General features: G+C 41.9%; 3 protein-coding genes and 1 pseudogene across 3 annotated transcripts; all 4 read left to right on the top strand.

Annotated features, from left to right (window-relative positions):
* Window positions 1-1,188: 1,188 nt before the first annotated feature.
* On the top strand, window positions 1,189-2,199 carry LOC132592582 (mas-related G-protein coupled receptor member H-like). Its single transcript, XM_060278218.1, has one exon. The coding sequence runs from the start codon at window positions 1,216-1,218 to the stop codon at window positions 2,197-2,199; it is 984 nt and encodes a 327-aa protein (XP_060134201.1). The 5' UTR covers window positions 1,189-1,215.
* Window positions 2,200-6,200: 4,001 nt separating this feature from the next.
* On the top strand, window positions 6,201-7,359 carry LOC118090116 (mas-related G-protein coupled receptor member H-like). Its single transcript, XM_035125468.2, has one exon. The coding sequence runs from the start codon at window positions 6,201-6,203 to the stop codon at window positions 7,191-7,193; it is 993 nt and encodes a 330-aa protein (XP_034981359.1). The 3' UTR covers window positions 7,194-7,359.
* A 3,084-nt stretch (window positions 7,360-10,443) lies between these two features.
* LOC118089681 (mas-related G-protein coupled receptor member H-like) lies at window positions 10,444-12,866 on the top strand. Its single transcript, XM_035124450.2, has 2 exons — window positions 10,444-10,635; window positions 11,811-12,866. The coding sequence occupies exon 2, from the start codon at window positions 11,855-11,857 to the stop codon at window positions 12,821-12,823; it is 969 nt and encodes a 322-aa protein (XP_034980341.2). The 5' UTR covers window positions 10,444-10,635; window positions 11,811-11,854; the 3' UTR covers window positions 12,824-12,866.
* Window positions 12,867-14,929: 2,063 nt separating this feature from the next.
* On the top strand, window positions 14,930-18,177 carry LOC118090334 (mas-related G-protein coupled receptor member H-like; annotated as a pseudogene).
* The last annotated feature ends 2,646 nt before the right edge of the window (window positions 18,178-20,823 follow it).

Raw genomic sequence — 20,823 nt, 5'->3', positions numbered from 1 at the left:
GATATCTTGTTCTACTCTGAACTCAGTATCTTACTATTATAAATCTATTTGTTAATTTGCACGAATTGTAAATCTCTGAGGAGAGATAGAAGAAAACCCTCTTTCCATTTTTTTCAATGGCAGATTATTATTTATTGAATTCATATAGCGCCCAATACCCGGAGGTGTTAGATGAGTGAAGCCTGCAGTTGTTGGTTTTTTTTTTGCTGTTCTTTTAATTTCTTCTTAACTATTTATTTATTTTTAATGTTTTTGTTTTTGTTTTTTTAATTATGTGCTATATCATCTCATGCAGTGGTGTTGGTGGGACTCTCTGACCAAAAGTCAAGCATTTTCCTAATTAGAAATTGGCAATGGGGCATATTCCATAAGATATGAGAGTGGAGAAAATCAATGTCAATAATGAGGTATTTGTGCTGGGAAACATCCTGGAAATCCTGTCAGATGGGTGGGGTACTACTACTACTACTAATAATAATAATGGCTTTTGTTGCTACAACCCTTCCTTTTAATTTAATGCTCAATTGCTACAACCCTTCCTTTTCTCCACTCCAGATTTGAATCACTGAGCCCATCCAACCATCCCACTCTGTGTTTAGGACACTATATGTTAGTTTTAGATGTTAAGAATGACTCAGAGAGCAGAAGAGGGTAATTTTAGTTAAAAAATGATGTGCTTACTCATGCTGTTCTTGCAGATTTTTTATTTGGAAGAAAAATCCTTAACCCCTCGGCGAACTGCATCTCCCCCCTAAGCCTTTTGACAAACATTCCAATGAACAATATTCCTAAAGTGTTTCTTTGTTTGTTTATCAGTCATGAATTTCTGCTCTAGCATGTCTCTTTTATTTTTGATTGAATATCACAGTTTAATATAGTTTAGCTTTATGGCGAAAAGAAGAGGAGGAGTTTGGACTTGATATCCCACCTTCCACTCTCCTTAAGAAGTCCCAAAGCGGATAACGATCTCCTTTCCCTTCCTACCTCACAACAAACGCTCTGTGAGGTGAGTGAGGCTGAGAGACATCAGAGAAGTGTGACTAGCCCAAGGTCACCCAGCAGCTGCATGTGGAGGAGCGGAGATGCGAACCTGGTTCCCCAGATTAGGAGTCTACCGCTCTTAACAACTACACCAAAACTGACTCCACATTTCTTTATTTTCTCCTGCTAGGAAGAGCCATGCAAGGAGTAGCTCAAAAGTAGAGATCCAGCAAGATGAGCAATGATGGCCTGGGATCCTGGTCCACTTTGAATGGTTCATGGGAAGATATTGGAGCAGAAAATGGAACTGACCTCCTAACCCCCCAGGACGGTTTTGATCATGAATTATCAACATATCCTATAGCAGGAATTATTCTTGTTCTCTTAATTCCAGTTATTAGCATTCTTGGACTTATGGGGAATGGAACTGTCATCTGGTTTCTTGGTTTTTGCATGAAGAGGAATCCTTTCACCACTTTCATACTACATCTGGCTGTTGCTGACCTTGGGGTTCTCATGTGCTTATGCTCTCTTTTGATAATGCTTCTTCTGGCGTTATTTTCATTTTCACCTCCCTATATGGATTTGTTCTTGTATTTTTTTATGTTTATGTACAACACGGGTCAATATCTGTTGACAGCCATTAGCATGGACAGGTGTGTTTCTGTCATCTTCCCCCTTTGGCATCGATGCCACCGACCACCACACTTTTCCACCCTTGTTTGTGCCACAATATGGATCATTTCTTTCCTGCTCACTGTAATCGGCATGATTCCTTCTATTTTTAGAGTTACAACGTATCCCTTTTCCTACCTGCTTCTAGTGAATGCTATCCTTTGCCTCCCGCTCATGACTGTTTCCACTCTGGTCCTGTTTATAAAAGTTTACTTTAGATCAAAACAGAGGAAGAATGGAAAAGCTTTAACAGCCATTCTAGTTGCCCTCCTCGTCTTCCTCTTCTTAGCGTTCCCATTTACTTGCATTTTATTAATCCGTTTTTTCACTCCACTTATAGACAACAATGTGCAATTTGTTACATCTGTTGGGTTTTTATGCAGCTGCCTGAATAGCAGTATTAACCCACTGATTTATTTCCTGATTGGGAGAAACAAGAGGGCTCGATCTAGGGAGAGCATGAAGGTCATACTCCAGAGGCTTTTCAAAGAGGAGGAAAACTGCAGAGAGAAGCGAGAAGTTCCAGTTCAAACCCGAATGTGAAGACTTCAAAATAGCTCAGAAAGCTTCATTTTCTATCTCGGCGTATTTCTTTGTACTTCTTTTCCTCTGTACTATTTATTTTATTTTATTGGATTCATTTACTCTGATAATTTTTGTCCTCATTTTAGGGGTATCGTTAAAAGCCCCTTGGATTGCCTATTTTGCAGGATTAATGTTTTGTATATTTTAGAAAATGAAATAAAAAGAAATGCCGTTTCAACAGACTTTGGGTTGGGTGGGATGACTTGCTAAATGTCATAGAAAACAGATTCCTTGCCAAAGGGAATGAAGTAAAGAAATCTTCACATGTAAGGCCAAAATGTTTGAAGAAAAGAGAATAAAGATTTATCAATGATTTTTTGAAAAGTGAATGATGGAATATTCCACCACTATAACCCCCATTTTCTGTGCTATTTTTCTAGAAAAAGAGGTGCAGAAACTCAGCATGAAGGCCTCACCTGGTCTCTTATAATTGTAATGGCACCCACCTGAGAGGTGCTGGAACTGAGTTCCTGTCAGTTCCAGCTGAAAAAGAGCCCTGCTTATTATGTAGTGATATAGAAATTATAACTATGTGCATATAGAAATCCACAAAATTCTGCCCTGTACACCTTCAGAGGGCAATGTGACAATTAGCAGAAGTGATTCATGACATCAATGTTTATCTTTCCAATAATGTTTTTGGGGGAAAACACCAGAGGATACCGGAGTGTGTGTGTGTGTGTGTGTGTGTCTGACTCACTATACCGGGATTTAGTGTCGTGAATTCCTTCACGGCACTTTAGCAGAAATGTTAAGAGTTCCAGGTTCTTCAGGCAGTATATTTATTGTGAGCTATATACAAATATCTACAGGCTATGATACACAAGGAGTTCACACAAATAAGCAGGATACGTGGCTGCACCTTAAGGCATGTAGGAAGACGTCTCTCTCTCTAATCCTCTCACTGACCACACCCTTATACAAAACCACCACACTCACTTCTGGAAAGGTTTCCCTTTTAAACCAATGACAGCCAATCAACTGACAGCACATTACTGCTGAGTTATTCTGACCCAGCAAAACTATAGAAAGTATTGCACCAGCCAGTTGCATCAGCTACTTTCACTTTACTAGTACACTCAGGCCTGCAGACTTACTATCTCACACAGCATTTTGTGGATCCCAACAGGGAGAAGGTTCCATATCGTGCCAAAATGAGCTTTCTACTCAATGCTAGCCATCAAGCCTATATCCAAACTTCTCTGAGACTCCTTATATGGTGAAGAACCAGAATCACCATGGAGAAAGACTCACCTTGACACATCATTCTAGTCAACCCTTATGAAGAAGGATTGGGATGGGGCAGGAGAATAAAGCAGCCAGGGGAAACCAGGCAGTTCACTCTGCATTGCAGAGCAAAGACTCACCTCTGAGCAGGAGAGAAGACGACTGGACTCCTCTTAAGCTGATTAGCTTTTCACTGGCACAACCTAAGTGACCCACCACAATGTCCAAAGGCTCTAATGCAGGTGCCCCAAACTAAGGCCCGGGGGCCGGATCTGGCCCAATCGCCTTCTAAATCCGGCCCGCGGACAGTCCGGGAATCAGCATGATTTTACATGAGTAGAATGTGTCCTTTTATTTAAAATGCATCTCTGGGTTATTATTAAAAAAAAATTTCAAAATATAGTCCGGCCCCCCACAAGGTCTGAGGGAAGGTGGACCAGCCCCCCTGCTGAAAAATTTTGCTGACCCCTACTCAAATGCAATTGAGAGGCAGCAAGCTGCTCACATAAAAGGCTAATCAAAAATCTGCCTGAGCAAGTAACACTCGTCATCAGAATGGCACAAAGAACCTGATGGGTGGCAGAGAAAGATTACTGTCTTCCAACACAACTCCAGAAATCATGCTCTCTCTCTCTCTCTCTGTGTGTGTGTGTGTGAGAGAGAGAGAGAGAGGGAGAGAGAGAAGGGGGGGGAATTAATGAAAGTAAATCTGATGTTTCAAAGAGGAATTAACTTGCTGTTATACTGATACTGAATGACTTAGCCCAAGGGTTGAGAACTGGATGTGGTCTGAGGCCCAGAACTTTAATTACCCCCATAATGTTTGGAATGCTTTTGCATATAATTATTACATATATACTGTAGTTACTTTCCGGATAATATAAGTTTTGGGTCTGATGCTTTTGTAACCGTCTTCTCTCACAGAGAACACCCAACTATCTTCTGCAGATGTTCAAGCAAGATAGCTCTGGTGGCAGATAACAATGTCCTGATATTTAACGGTCATAAACATGTGCCCAGCATACCACTCTCATATAGAGTCTTCTATAGCCCATATTTGAGTCTCATGTGCAGTAATATCAAGTTGATACTTCCCATGTTTGGACTCCAGTTTTCAAAACTATACCACCATTGTATAAGAGGCATGCTTCAGTAGCTCTGAGAGGGGCATTAAACCCCCCAGAACAAACAGAAGAAGATTCAGCGGCATGCGCTATTGAATGACTGTGTGGGAGAAAAACGAAGAACCAGGCGGAAGGGGGGATTGCAATAGGTCTCTCTCACACACAGGATGGAATGAAGAGTACTCCAAAAAATAGAAGCTTTAAAGAACTGATGCACCTGGGATAGGGCAGAAGTGTTCAGAAGCTGTTTGTGGGCTTCTTGAAGCATCTGTTTGGCCACTGTGACAAGAGGACAGTGAACTGATCTAGCAAGACTCTCTTTTATGTTCTTCAGATATAGTTCTGCACCCCAACCTACGTTCTTCCCCAGAAGAACCAATGGCAAGATGATTACTCTCTGAATACACTGGTTGGTCTTTCTGTTAATGGGTCAGGTGACACTCTAATCAATAAAGATATTTCTCCAGATAAGGACAAAGAGAAGTTGGGCTTGCTTACCACTTGCAAACTCTCTATTCTCAAGTGTGCCTGCTTGGCACACTGAACTTTAGAAGGCAAGAGATTGTCAAATGCTATCCTGAGACCCAATGTGGAATACAACCATCTTATCACATATTGCTGGCAAATGGATTACCCAGAAATGAAGACACATGGGAAGGATCCCACACAATCTTGCTAAGAACCAGATGAGGCATCTTAACAATTTCTGCAAATCTACTGTTTACCTGCTTATTCCAGCACCGCTTGCTGCTCCCACTCACCATGCCTGAGGGATGCTGATCCAAAGTTTTAGACAGGTATGCAAATAGCTAAATTTGATTTCATTCATTAGCAAAGGTAGGAGGCAAGTGTAGTTGAATAGCAATGCTGTGCACCTTTTGCAGATACCGGTAGGTGGGCCAAGCTAACTCCATGGGGTCTTCAGTTCGAAGGATACACGTGGATGGCTAGTAAAGAAGGCAGGAATTTTTGGTTTCCAAATCCAGTCAGAGCAGAAAGTAATAGGCAGGATGGACTAAATCATGCTGTTTGGCTAATCTATTGTGGGTCTTTTTCTGATTTTCATATTTCTTATCAATCTCAATTCGACTTGAGTTTTATTTTATCCACTTTTGTTCAATATCACATTTTAAGAATAATAAAATTACAGATGCCTTCCCAATTCATTCTGGCTTTTGTTTCCCTAATCACAAGAGCTGTTCAACTCCATCTCCCACTCCTCTTCTCCACCACCCAACCATCCCACTCGCAATGTCTACGACAGGAGAGGTTAGTTTCAGATCTTAAGCCTGAGTCAGAGACCAGAAAATGAGAATTTTAGATCAGAAATGTTGTGCCTGCAGATTTTTTTACTTGGAGAAATCCATAACCCATTGACAAACTGCACCCACCCCCCCAAAAAAGCCTTTGAAGCTGATAAATTTTGACAAACATAGAGCAATATTCTCACTACAGCATGTCTCTTTTATTATTGTTTGAGTGTATCACCTTAATATCGTTGAGCTTTATAGCCAAAACTCATTATTTATTTCTTTATCCACATTTCTCTATTTTATTCTTGTAGGAAGAGCCTTGCAAGCATTAGCTAAAAAGCAGAGATCCAGCAAGATGAGCAATGATAGCCTGGAATCCTGGTCCACTTTGAATGCTTCATGGGAAGATATTGGAGCAGAAAATGGAACTGACCTATCCCCCAAGGATGGTTTTGATTATGAATTATCACCATATCTTATAGCAAACATTCTTATCTCCGTCTCCATTTTACTTTTTAGTATTTTTGGAGTTATGGGGAATGGAACTGTCACCTGGTTTCTTGTTTTTTGCATGAGGAGGAATCCTTTCACCATTTTCATACTCCATCTGGCTGTTGCTGACCTTGGGGCTCTCATGTCTTTATCTTCTTTTTTGATCATGAAAGTTCTGAGTTCATTTTCAGACACAATTACCAATCTTCATTTGTTATCAGTTTTCGAGTGTTCATTTTTCTTCATGTACAACACTGGTCAATATCTGTTGACAGCCATTAGCATGGACAGGTGTGTTTCTGTCGTCTTCCCCCTTTGGCATCGATGCCACCAACCACCACACTTTTCCACCCTTGTGTGTGCTTCGATATGGATCATTTCTTTCCTGCTCACTGTAAATGGCATGGTTCTTTTGATTTTTACAGTTACAAGGTATCCCTTTTTCTACCTGCTTCTAGTAAATGCTATGCTTTGCCTCCCACTCATGACTGTTTCAACTCTGGTCCTGTTTATAAAAGTTTACTTTAGATCAAAACAGAGGAAGAAGGGAAAAGCTTTAACAGCCATTCTACTTGCCCTCCTCTTCTTCCTCTTCTTAGCTTTCCCATTAACTTGCGTTTTATTAATCTGTTTTTTCACTCCACTTATAAATAATAATGTAGAATCTGTGACAATATCTGTTGCATTATTATGCAGCTGCCTGAATTGTAGTATTAATCCACTGATTTATTTCCTGATTGGGAGAAACAAGAGGGCTCGATCTAGGGAGAGCATGAAGGTCATACTCAGGAGACTTTTCAAAGAGGAGGAAAACTGCAGAGAGAAGCGAGAAGTTCCAGTTCAAACCCGGATGTGAAGACTTCAAAATAGCTCAGAAAGCTTCATTTCTATCGCTTGGTGTTTTTCTTGGTACTTGTTTTCCTCTCTACTCACTATTATTTTTAATTTTTTAAATTCATTTACTCCGTTAATTTTTGTCCTCATTTTAGCAGTATCGTTAAAAGCCCCTTAGATTGCCTATTTTGCAGGATTAATGTTTTGTATGTTTTAGAAAATGAAATAAAAAGAAATGCCGTTTCAACAGACTTTGAGTTGGGTGGGATGACTTGCTAAATGGTATAGAAAACAGATTCCTTGCCAAAGGGAATGAAGTAAAGAAATCTTCACATGTAAGGCCAAAATGTTTGAAGAAAAGAGAATAAAGATTTATCAATGATTTTTTGAAAAGTGAATGATGGAATATTCCACCACTATAACCCCCATTTTCTGTGCTATTTTTCTAGAAAAAGAGGTGCAGAAACTCAGCATGAAGGCCTCACCTGGTCTCTTATAATTGTAATGGCACCCACCTGAGAGGTGCTGGAACTGAGTTCCTGTCAGTTCCAGTTGAAAAAGAGCCCTGCTTATTATATGGATGTAGTGATATAGAAATTATAGCTATGTGCATATAGAAATCCACAAAATTCTGCCCTGTACACCTTCAGAGGGCAATGTGACAATTAGCAGAAGTGATTCATGACATCAATGTTTATCTTTCCAATAATATTTTGGGGGGGAAACACCAGAGGATACCGGGGTGTGTGTGTGTGTGTGTGTGTGTGTGTCTGACTCACTATACCGGGGTTTAGTGTCGTGAATTCCTTCACGGCACTTTAGCAGAAATGTTAAGAGTTCCAGGTTCTTCAGGCAGTATATTTATTGTGAGCTATATACAAATATCTACAGGCTATGATACACAAGGAGTTCACACAAATAACCAGGATACATGGCTGCACCTTAAGGCGTGTAGGAAGACGTCTCTCTCTCTAATCCTCTCACTGACCACACCCTTCTACAAAACCACCACACTCACTTCTGGAAAGGTTTCCCTTTTAAACCGATGACAGCCAATCAACTGACAGCACATTACTGCTGAGTTATTCTGACCCAGCAAAACTATAGAAAGTTTGCACCAGCCACTTGCATCAGCTAGTTTCACTTTACAAGTACACTCAGGCCTGCAGACTTACTATCTCACACTGCATTTTGTGGATCCCAACAGGGAGATGGTTCCATATCACGCCACAATGAACTTTCCACTCAATGCTAGGCATCAAGCCTATATCCAAACTTCTCTGAGACTCCTTATATGGTGAAGAACCAGAATCACCATGGAGAAAGACTCACCTTGACACATCATTCTAGTCAACCCTTATGAAGAAGTATTGGGATGGGGCAGGAGAAGAAAGCATTCAGGGGAAACCAGGCAGTTCACTCTGCATTGCAGAGCAAAGAGCCACCTCTGAGCAGGAGAGAAGACGACTGGACTCCTCTTAAGCTGATTAGCTTTTCACTGGCACAACCTAAGTGACCCACCACAATGTCCAAAGGCTCTAATGCAGGTGCCCCAAAATAAGGCCCGGAGGCCGGATCTGGCCCCATAGCCTTCTAAATCCGGTCCGTGGACGGTCTGGGAATCAGCATGATTTTACATGAGTAGAATGTGTCCTCTTATTTAAAATGCATCTCTGTGTTATTTTATTTTTTTCAAAATATTGTCCGGCCCCCCACAAGGTCTGAGGGAAGGTGGACCAGCCCCCCAGCGGAAAAAGTTTCCTGCCCCCTACTCAAATGCAATTGAGAGGCAGCAAGCTGCTGACATAAAAGGCTAATCAAAAATCTGCCTGAGCAAGTAACACTCATCATCAGAATGGCACAAAGCACCGGATGGGTGGCAGAGAAAGATTACTGTCTTCCAACCCAGCTCCTGCAATCATGCTCTCTGTGTGTGAGAGAGAGAGAGGGGGAGGGGGCAGGAATTAATGAAAGTAAATCTGATGTTTCAAAAGAGAGGAATTAACTTACTGTTGGACTGCTGCAGAAGGATTGAACCCAAGGATTGAGAACTGGATGTGGTCTGAGGTCTAGATCGTTAATTACTCCCATAATGTTTTGGAATGCTTCTGCATATAATTATTGCATATATAGTTACTTTCCCCATAATTCTGGTTACAGGTAGGTAGCCGTGTTGGTCTGGGTCGAAGTAAAATAAAAAAATTCCTTCAGTAGCAGCTTAAAGACCAACTAAGTTTTTATTTTGGTATGAGCTTTCGTGTGCATGCACACTTCTTCAGATACCATAATGTAAGTTTTGGGTCTGATGCTTTTGTAACCGTCTTCTCTCACAGAGAACACCCAACTATATTCTGCAGATGTCCAAGCAAGATAGCTCTGGTGGCAGATAACAATGTCCTGACATTTAACGGTCATGAACATGTGCCCAGCATACCACTCTCATACGGAGTCTTCTATATCACATATTTGAGTCTCATGCACAGTAATATCAAGTTGATACTTCCCATGTTTGGACTCCTGTATTCAAAACTATACCACTATTGTGTAAGAGGCATGCTTCAGTAGCTCTGAGAGTGGCATAAAACCCCCAGAACAAACTAAAGAAGATTCAGTGGCATGGGATATTGAATGACTGTGGGAGGGGGGGATAAGAACCAGGTGGAAGGCGGCACACAGAAGGTCTCTCTCTCTCACACAGGATGGAATGAAGAGTACTCCAAAAAGATAGAGGCTTTAAAGAATTGATGAATATGGGATTAGGCAGAAGTGTGCCCAGGTCCCACCCAAAAACACAGATTGGCCTCCCACATGTCAAAGTTTTCCCAACAAGGTTGTAAAATTAAGGAGATTAAGGCCTGCCAGCAGAACATCATGTGGAAGGAAAGTACTATTGTGTTCAGAAGCTGTTTGTAGGCTTCCTGAAGCATCTGTTTGGCCACTGTGAGACCAGGACAGTTGGCTGCAGGGGCTACTGACCTGATCTAGCAGGACTCTCTTTTTTGTTCTTCATATATAATTCTGCACCCCAGCCTACGTTCTTCCCCAGCAGAACCAATGGCAAGCTGATTCCTCTCTCAATACACTGGTTGGTCTTTCTGTCGGGTGACACTCTAATCAATAAAGATATTTCTCCAGATAAGGACAAAGATAAGTTGGACTTGCTTACCACTTGCAAACTCTCTATTCTCAAGTGTGCCTGCTTGGGACACTGAACTTTAGAAGGCAAGAGTTTGTCAAATGCTATCCTGAGACGCGATGTGCGATACAACCATCTTATCACATGATGCTGGCAAATGGATTACCCAGAACTGAAGACACATGGGAAGGATCCTACACATCTTGCTAAGAACCAGATGAGGCATCTAAACAATTTCTGCAAATCTTCTGATTACCTGCTTATTCCAGCACCACTTGCTGCTCCCACTCACCATGCCTGAGGGATGCTGATCCAAAGTTTTAGACAGGTATGGTATGCGAATTGCCGAATTTGATTTCATTCATTAGCAAAGGTAGGAGGCAACTGTAGCTGAATGGCAATGCTGTGCACCTTTTGCAGATAGGTGAGCCATGGAGTCTTCAGTTCAAAGGATACATTGGCTCCCAGTACGTTTCTGAGCACAATTCAAAGTGTTGGTGTTGACCTTTAAAGCCCTAAACGGCCTCGGTCCGGTATACCTGAAGGAGCGTCTCCACCCCCATCGTTCTGCCCTGACACTGAGGTCCAGCTCCAAGGGCCTTCTGGCGGTTCCCTCACTACGAGAAGCCAAGTTACAGGGAACCAGGCAGAGGGCCTTCTTGGTAGTGGCACCCACCCTGTGGAATGCCCTCCCACTAGAGGTCAAAGAGAACAACAATTACCAGACCTTTAGAAGGCATCTCAAGGCAGCCCTGTTTAGGGAAGCTTTTAATTTTTGATGGATTTCTGTATTTTAATGTTTGATGGATTTCTGTATTTTAGAATTTCTGTTTTGTTGGAAGCCGCCCAGAGTGGCTGGGGGAACCCGGCCAGATGGGCGGGGTATAAATAATAAATTATTATTATTACTATTATTATTACAGGTTGATGGCTGGTGAAGAGGGCAGGAATTTTTGGTTTCCAAATCCAGTCAGAGCAGAAAGTAATAGGCAGGATGGACTAAATCTTGCTGTCTGGATAATCTATTGTGGGTCTTTTTCTGAATTTCATATCTCTTATCAATCTGAATTTGACTTGATTTTTATTTGGTCCTGGCTTGTTCAAATAAATGAACAATATTCCTAAAGTGTTTCTTTGTTTCTTTATCAGTCACGAATTTCTGCTCTAGCATGTCTCTTTTATTATTGATTGTATATCACAGTTTAACATAGTTTAGCTTCATGGTGAAAAGAAGAGGAGGAGTTTGGACTTGATATCCCGCCTTCCACTCTCCTCAAAAAGTCCCAAAGCGGATAACGATCTCCTTTCATTTCCTACCTCACAACAAACACTCTATGAGGTGAGTGAGGCTGAGAGACTTCAGAGAAGTGTGACTAGCCCAGGGTCACCCAGCAGCTGCATGTGGGGACCGGGAAAGCGAACCCAGTTCGCCTGATTATAATTCCACCGCTCTTAACAACTACACCAAAACTGACTCCACATTTCTTTATTTTCTCCTGCTAGGAAGAGCCATGCAAGGAGTAGCTCAAAAGTAGAGATACATCAAGATGAGCAATGATGGCCTGGGATCCTGGTCCACTTTGAATGGTTCATGGGAAGATATTGGAGCAGAAAATGGAACTGACCTCCTAACCCCCGAGGACGGTTTTGATCATGAATTATCAACATATCCTATAGCAGGAATTATTCTCTTTCTCTTAATTCCAGTTATTAGCATTCTTGGACTTATGGGGAATGGAACTGTCATCTGGTTTCTTGGTTTTTGCATGAAGAGGAATCCTTTCACCACTTTCATACTACATCTGGCTGTTGCTGACCTTGGGGTTCTCATGTGCTTATGCTCTCTTTTGATAATGCTTCTTCTGGCGTTATTTTCATTTTCACCTCCCTATATGGATTTGTTCTTGTATTGTTTTATGTTTATGTACAACACGGATCAATATCTGTTGACAGCCATTAGCATGGACAGGTGTGTTTCTGTCGTCTTCCCCCTTTGGCATCGATGCCACCGACCACCACACTTTTCCACCCTTGTTTGTGCCACAATATGGATCATTTCTTTCCTGCTCACTGTAATCGGCATGATTCCTTCTATTTTTAGTGTTTCCTACCTGCTTCTAGTGAATGCTATCCTTTGCCTCCCACTCATGACTGTTTCCACTCTGGTCCTGTTTATAAAAGTTTACTTTAGATCAAAACAGAGGAAGAAGGGAAAAGCTTTAACAGCCATCCTACTTGCCCTCCTCTTCTTCCTCTTCTTAGCTTTCCCATTTACTTGCATTTTATTAATCCGTTTTTTCACTCCACTTATAGATTACAATGTGCAATTTGTTATATCTGTTGGGTTATTATGCAGTTGCCTGAATAGCAGTATCAACCCACTGATTTATTTCCTGATTGGAAGAAACAAGAGGGCTCGATCTAAGGAGAGCATGAAGGTCATACTCCAGAGGCTTTTCAAAGAGGAGGAAAACTGCAGAGAGAAGCGAGAAGTTCCAGTTCAAACCTGGATGTGAAGACTTCAAAATAGCTCAGAAAGCTTCATTTTCTATCTCTTGGTGTATTTCTTGGTACTTGTTTTCCTCTGTACTCACTCTTTTTTTAATTTAGGATTCATTTACTCTGTTAATTTTTGTCCTCATTTTAGCAGTATCGTTAAAAGCCCCTGCCTATTTTGCAGGATTAATGTTTTGTATGTTTTAGAAAATGAAATAAAAAGAAATGCCGTTTCAACAGACTTTGAGTTGGAAGAGTCACCTCTGAGCAGGAGAGAAGACGACTGGGCTCCTCTTCAGCTGATTAGCTTTTCACTGGCGCAACCTAAGTGACCTACCACAATGTCCAAAGGGTCTAATGCAGGTGCCCCAATATAAGGCCCGGGGGCCGGATCTGGCCCAATTGCCTTCTAAATCCGGCCCGCGGATGGTCCGGGAATCAGCATGATTTTACATGAGTAGAATGTGTCCTTTTATTTAAAATGCATCTCTGGGTTGTTGTTTTTTCAAAATATAGTCCAGCCCCCCACAAGGTCTGAGGGAATGTGGACCAGCCCCCCTGCTGAAAAAGTTTGCTGACCCCTACTCAAATGCAATTGAGAGGCAGCAAGCTGGTTACATAAAAGGCTAACAAAAATCAGTCTGAGCAGGTAACACTCATCATCAGAATGGCACAAAGCACCGGATGGGTGGCAGAGAAAGATTAATGTCTTCCAACCCAGCTCCAGCAATCATGCTCTCTCCCTCTCTCTCTCTCTCTCTCGGGGGGGGGGGGGGGTAATGAAAGTAAATCTGATGTTTCAAAGAGGAATTAACTTGCTGTTATACTGATACTGAATGACTTAGCCCAAGGATTGAGAACTGGAGGTGGTCTGAGGCCCAGAACTTTAATTACCCCCATAATGTTTGGAAAGCTTTTGCATATAATTATTGGATATATACTGTAGTTACATTCCCCATAATGTAAGTTTTGGGTCTGATGCTTTTGTAACCGTCTTCTCTCACAGAAAACACCCAACTATCTTCTGCAGATGTTCAAGCAAGATACCTCTGGTGGCAGATAACAATGTCCTGACATTTAACGGTCATGAACATGTGCCCAGCATACCACTCTCATACAGAGTCTTCTATATCCAATATTTGAGTCTCATGCGCAGTAATATCAAGTTGATACTTCCCATGTTTGGACTCCTGTTTTCAAAACTATACCACCATTGTATAAGAGGCATGCTTCAGTAATTCTGAGAGGGGCATTAAACCCCCAGAACAAACAGAAGAAGATTCAGTGGCATGTGATATTGAATGACTGAGGGGGAGAAAAACGAAGAACCAGGCAGAAGGGAGGGTTGCAATAGGTCTCTCTCACACACAGCATGGAATGAAGAGGACTCCAAAAAATTAGAAGCTTTAAAGAACTGATGCATCTGGGATAGGGCAGAAGCGTTCAGAAGCTGTTTGTGGGCTTCTTGAAGCATCTGTTTGGCCACTGTGACAAGAGGACAGTGAACTGATCTAGCAGGACTCTCTTTTTGTTCTTCAGATATAGTTCTGCACCCCAGCCTACGTTCTTCCCCAGCAGATCCAATGGCAAGCTGATTACTCTCTGAATACACTGGTTGGTCTTTCTGTTAATGGGTAAGGTGATCAATAATGATATTTCTAATCAATACTGATATTTCTCCAGATAGGGACAAAGAGAACTTGGGCTTGCTTACCATTTGAAAACTCTCTATTCTCAAGTGTGCCTGCTTGGGACACTGAACTTTAGAAGGCAAGAGTTTGTCAAATGCTATCCTGAGACGCAATGTGCAATACAACCATCGGTCAGCATAGGGTCAACAAGTGAACATTCACAGCTGACTGATTTGGATGGTGGCCCAGAATTGGGGAATGCAGAGGGGGAGTGAACAGTTTAGAGAGATATCAGGAAACAGCTCTCCCGAAGCTCTTAATAATCCACTTGGCGTGAAGCAGAGACAGAGGGCGGGTTACAAGAGAGAGGGAGGCTGACGTCACTTGATAGAAGGAAGAAGGTGTGGTTCCCACAGAGGGATAAAGGGAGGCGGAACAACGCCGAACACTCAGTGAGAGCCGTGGCTTGAGACTGTAGCTTGTTGTATTTTGTTACTGTAAATAAAACTTCTCTTCAACGTTGGAACGTGTGGCCGTCTTGAGGTTCGAGACTTAACACCATCTTATTACATGATGCTGGCAGATGGATTACACAGAAATGGATACACATGGGAAGGATCCTACACATCTTGCTAAGAACCAGATGAGGCATCTGAACAATTTCTGCAAATATCCAGATTACCTGCTTATTCCAGCACCACTTGCTGCTCCCACTCAGCATGCCTGAGGGATGCTGATCCACAGTTTTAGACAGGTATGTAAATAGCTAAATTTGATTTCATTCATTAACAAAGGTAGGAGGCAAGTGTAGCTGAATGGCAATGCTGAGCACCTTTTGCAGATAAGTGGGCCAAGCTAACTCCATGGAGTCTTCGGTTAGAAGGATACAGGTTGGTGGCTGGTGAAGACGGCAGGAATTTTTGGTTTCCAAATCCAGTCAGAGCAGAAAGTACTAGACAGGAAAGACTAAATCTTGATGTCTCACTAATCTATTGTGGGTCTTTTTTGATTTTCAAATTTCTTATCAATCTCAATTCGACTTGAGTTTTATTTTATCCACTTTTGTTCAAAATCACATTTTAATAATAATAAAATTACAGATGCCTTCCCAAATCATTCTGCCTTTGTTTCCCTAATCACAAGAGCTGTTCCCACTCCTCTTCACCACCACCCAACCATCCCACTCACAATGTCTACGACAGGAGAGGTTAGTTCCATATCTTAAGGCTGAGTCAGAGACCAGAAAATGAGGATTTTAGTTCAGAAATGCTGTGCCTGCAGATTTTTTTACTCGGAGGAAAGATCCATAACCCATTGACAAACTGCATCCCCCCAAAGCCTTTGAAGCCGATAAATTTTGACAAACATAGAACAATATTCTTCACATGTTTATTTATCAGTCATGAATTCTCACCATAGCATGTCTCTTTTATTATTGTTTGAGTGTATCACCTTAGTATCATTGAGCTTTATAGCCAAAACTTTTTATTAATTTCTTTATCCACATTTCTTTATTTTCCTCTTGTAGGAAGAGCCTTGCAAGCATTAGCTAAAAAGCAGAGATCCAGCAAGATGAGCAATGATAGCCTGGAATCCTGGTCCACTTTGAATGCTTCATGGGAAGATATTGGAGCAGAAAATGGAACTGACCTCCTAAAACCCCAGGATGGTTTTGATCATGGATCATCACTATATCCTATAATAGACATTATTCTCTTTGTCTTAATTCCAGTTATTAGCATTTTTGGACTGATAGGGAATGGAACTGTCATCTGGTTTCTTGGTTTTTGCATGAAGAGGAATCCTTTCACCACTTTCATACTACATCTGGCTGTTGCTGACCTTGGGGCTCTCATGTGCTTATCTTCTCTTTTGATTATGAGAATTCTGAGTTCATTTTCAGACACAATTACTAATATTTATTTGTTCATAATTTGTTTTTCTTCATTTACAACACAGGTCAATATCTGTTGACAGCCATTAGCATGGACAGGTGTGTTTCTGTCGTCTTCCCCCTTTGGCATCGATGCCACCGACCACCACACTTTTCCACCCTTGTTTGTGCCACAATATGGATCATTTCTTTCCTGCTCACTGTAATCGGCATGATTCTTTTTATTTTTAGAGTTACAACGTATCCCCTTTTCTACCTGCTTCTAGTGAATGCTATCCTTTGCCTCCCACTCATGACTGTTTCCACTCTGGTCCTGTTTATAAAAGTTTACTTTAGATCAAAACAAAGGAAGAAGGGAAAAGCTTTAACAGCCATCCTACTTGCCCTCCTCTTCTTCCTCTTCTTAGCTTTTCCATTAACCTGCATTCTATTATATATCTCCCACAATGGTGACAATGATACTGCAATATTGTTTGGGCTCTTATGCAGTTGCCTAAACAGCAGTGTTAACCCTTTGATTTATTTCCTGGTTGGAAGAAAGAAACACAGTCCGTCTAGGGAGAGCGTGAAGGTCATATTCCAGAGGGTTTTCAAGGAAGAGGAAGATTGCAGCAAAAAAAGAGACTTTCAGGTCCAAACCCGGATCTGATAACTGCAAAAAAAAAAAAAAATCGAAGAAGTGTGCATGCACACAAAAGCTTATATCAAGAACAACCTTATTTGGTCTCTAAGGTGCTACTGGAATACAGTATATATATAGAGAGAGAGTGTGTCAGACCAACACGGCTACCTAGCTGAAAGTGAAAAAAGATTGTGAACTGAAATGGAGATGACAGATGTATCTTTCCCTGTTTATATGTTTGCTTTGTAACACAAGGGCTTTAATAAAAAACCGATTGGTTTTTCCAATTGGTTTTTCCCTCCCAGAAAGCTTCATCTTCTATTTCTTCTTGGTACTTGTTCTACTCTGAACTCAGTATCTTATTACAGTGGTACCTCGTGTTACAGATGCTTCAGGTTACAGACGGTTCAGGTTACAGCAGGCATCCCCAAACTGTGGCCCTCCAGATGTTTTGGCCTACAACTCCCATGATCCCTAGCTAACAGGACCAGTGGTCGGGGAAGATGGGAATTGTAGTCCAAAACATCTGGAGGGCCGAAGTTTGGGGATGCCTGGGTTACAGACTCCGCAATCCCAGAAATAGTACCTCAGGTTAAGAACCTTTCTTCAGGATAAGAACAGAAGTCGTGGGGTGGTGGCGCGGTGGCAGCGGAAGGCTCCAATAGCTAAAGTGTTACCTCATGTTAGAAACAGTTACAGGTTAAGAACGCACCTCTGGAACGAATTAAGTTCTTAACTCGAGGTACCACTGTATTATAAATCTATTTGTTAACATCCACATATTGTCTCGCCAGAGTGGTGCATGCTCTAGTTATCTCTCGCTTGGACTACTGCAATGCGCTCTACGTGGGGCTACCTTTGAAGGTGTCCCAGAAACTACAATTAATCCAGAATGCGGCAGCTAGACTGGTGACTGGGAGTGGCCACCTAGACCATGTAACACCAGTCTGAAAGATCTACATTGGCTCCCAATACGTTTCTGAGCACAATTCAAAGTTTTGGTGCTGACCTTTAAAGCCCTAAATGGCCTTGGTCCAGTATACCTGAAGGACTGTCTCCACCCGCATTGTTCTACCCAGACACTGCCCAGTGCCGAGGGCCTTCTGGCAGTTCTCTCACTGCGAGAAGACAAGTCACAGGAAACCAGGCAGAGGGCCTTCTCGGTAGTGGCACCCACCCTGTGGAATGCCCTCTCACAGATTTCAAAGAGAAAAATAACTACCAGACTTTTCGGAGACATCTGAAGGCAGCCCTGTTTAGGGAAGCTTTTTAATAATAATAACAATAATAATAATAATAATAATAATAATAATAATAATAATAATAGCTTTATTGAAAATAATCAAAAACATAAAAATATAAAATTTACAAATCATAATTTACAAACCTTCAGATAATACATAAAGTTGTAAATATACTCTATTATGCAACTTCATCTCTTATAGCCTACCTCTCTATCTATTCATTTCTCGGCTTAACTCAAATTAAGTGTCATACAGTAAATAAGGATACAATACTAACTAAAATAAAACAAATAAAACTATCCTCTCCTCTCATACAACTTCCACTTATCTTCCTCCCGGATTAACTGGATTGATTTAATTACTGCTTCCCTTAACTTGCCCATACTTCCTTGATTATTCCTCTCATGAACATAATTATGTGAACAGTACAGATTATTAGTGTTTAGGGAAGCTTTTAACGTTCAATATATTATTGTATTTCAATGTTCTGTTGAAGAAGAAGAGGAGGAGGAGGAGGAGGAGGAGGAGGAGGAGTTTGGATTTGATATCCCGCTTTATCACTACCCTAAGGAGTCTCAAAGCGGCTAACATTCTCCTTTCCCTTCCTCCCCCACAACAAACACTCTGTGAGGTGAGTTGGGCTGAGAGACTTTAGAGAAGTGTGACTAGCCCAAGGTCACCCAGCAGCTGCATGTAGAGCAGCGGAGACGCGAACCCCATTCCCCATTCCCCAGTCTACCACTCTTAACCACTACACCACACTGGCTCCCTTGGAAGCTGCCCAGAATGGCTGGGGGAAAAGAGCCAGATTGGCGGGGTCTAAATAATAATAATAATAATAATATGTTGTTGTTGTTGTTGTTGTTGTTGTTGTTGTTGTTGTTGTTGTCTCTGTGGAGACATAGAAGTAAAACCTCCCTCCATTTTTTCAATGGCTGATTATTATTTATTGAATTTATATATGCCCAGAGATGTCAGATGAGTGAAGCCTGCAGTTCTTTGTGGTTCTTTTAATTGTTTCTTAACTATTTATTACTTTTATTTTATTTATTATTTATATTTTAAAATTATCTGCTATATCAGTTCATGCAGTGATGGTGGTGGGGTGGTGGGGTTCAGCCTCAGAAAGTAACACTCATCATCAGAATGGCACAAAGCACCTGATGGGTGGCAGAGAAAGATTACTGTCTTCCAACCCAGCTCCAGCAATCAGTCTCCCCCCCCCCTCTCTCTCTCTCTCTGTGTGTGTGTGTGTGTGTTTTAATGAAAGTAAATCTGATGTTTCAAAAGAGAGGAATTAACTTGCTGTTGGACTGATGTCAAAGGACTCAGCCCAAGGATTGAGAACTGGATGTGGTCTGAGGCCCAGAACTTTAATTACCTCCATAATGTTTTGGAATGCTTTTGCATATAATTATTGCATATATAGTTACTTTCTCCATAATATCATTTCTGGGTTTGATGCTTTTGTAAAGCCCATTACGCTCCATAGAGCGTAGTGGGGGTTGCGGATGAGCTCAAAAGAAATGTGGGAGGGGGTGAGCTGTTCTTAGGCTGAGTCATGGGGCATGTCGCAGTTTTGATTGACAGCAGCCTTTTACTTAATGCTCAGTTGCTTTCGTTTTAGCCTCACTCTCGGAAAGCCTTCGAATCTCCCACCCGCCCGCCGCTGCTCCTGTAGGCTTTAATCGACACTGCTTGCCCGTTTGCGGGGGTCGTCTGTCTTCAGGGGCCCAGTAGGAATTTTGCCACTTGGCTGATTGGCTGTTGCCATTTGGTTTTGCCTACTGACAAGCAACTTGTCACAACTTGTTAGGTTGGCCGTTAAAAATTGGTATAGGAGGGGCATGGCATAAAAATGCCTACCCCCCTAACTTGCTCCTTATAGAAGTATTCCATTAAAGGAATCCTGGGGCTCAGGGACTCTAGTCCATTCATCCTGCCATAGGCAAGGATGGTGCGGCCATTACAGAGATGAGCCTTGGGGAACATTCCTTGCGGGAGGAGAGTGCCTGTGAACTGTACCTCCAATCCCTTAGGGTGTTTACTTGACTTACCTACCATTAGGTAAGTCGGAGCTGGTCCTGACCCAAAAGGGGGTCAGATGGAAATGGTCCTGACCCAAATGGGTCAGATGGAATTGGTCCTGCCCAACCTGGGCAGATGGAATGGTATTTCTTGGTACTTGTTTTCCTCTGTACTTATTATTATTATTATTATTATTATTATTATTATTATTCATTTACTCTGTTAATTTTTATCCTTGTTTTAACAGTATCGTTAAAAGCCCTTTGGATTGCCTTTTTGTTAGGATTAATGTTTTGTATGTTTTAGAAAATGAAATAAAAAAAAATGCCGCTTCAACAGATTTTGAGTTGAGAGGGATGACTTGCTAAATGGTCTAGAAACAGGGGCGTAGGAAGATAGGGGCGGTAGGGCGGTTGGGCGGTCTGCCCCAAGTGGCGGGCTCCAAGGGGCCCCATTATGGGCACTCGCCCTGCCCCCAAAATGCCTGCCCCGCCCCCCAGAATGTGTGTCATGCCCCTCCAGGAGGAGCGCCCCGCGCCTGGAACATACGCCACGGCCCTCTGGGAGGCATGCCATGGCCCTGGAATGGGCGCCAGCCCCG

The sequence above is a fragment of the Zootoca vivipara genome, chromosome 8 (assembly GCF_963506605.1).
Source record: "Zootoca vivipara chromosome 8, rZooViv1.1, whole genome shotgun sequence".
NCBI classification, from domain to species: Eukaryota; Metazoa; Chordata; class Lepidosauria; order Squamata; family Lacertidae; genus Zootoca; species Zootoca vivipara.
This window is presented reverse-complemented; position numbering and strand designations above follow the sequence as displayed.

Bases quoted from the DNA above. Each gene is read 5' to 3' on its own strand.
- LOC118089681 (XM_035124450.2), top strand. From the start codon at position 11,855: ATGAGCAATGATGGCCTGGGATCCTGGTCCACTTTGAATGGTTCATGG.
- LOC118090116 (XM_035125468.2), top strand. From the start codon at position 6,201: ATGAGCAATGATAGCCTGGAATCCTGGTCCACTTTGAATGCTTCATGG.
- LOC132592582 (XM_060278218.1), top strand. From the start codon at position 1,216: ATGAGCAATGATGGCCTGGGATCCTGGTCCACTTTGAATGGTTCATGG.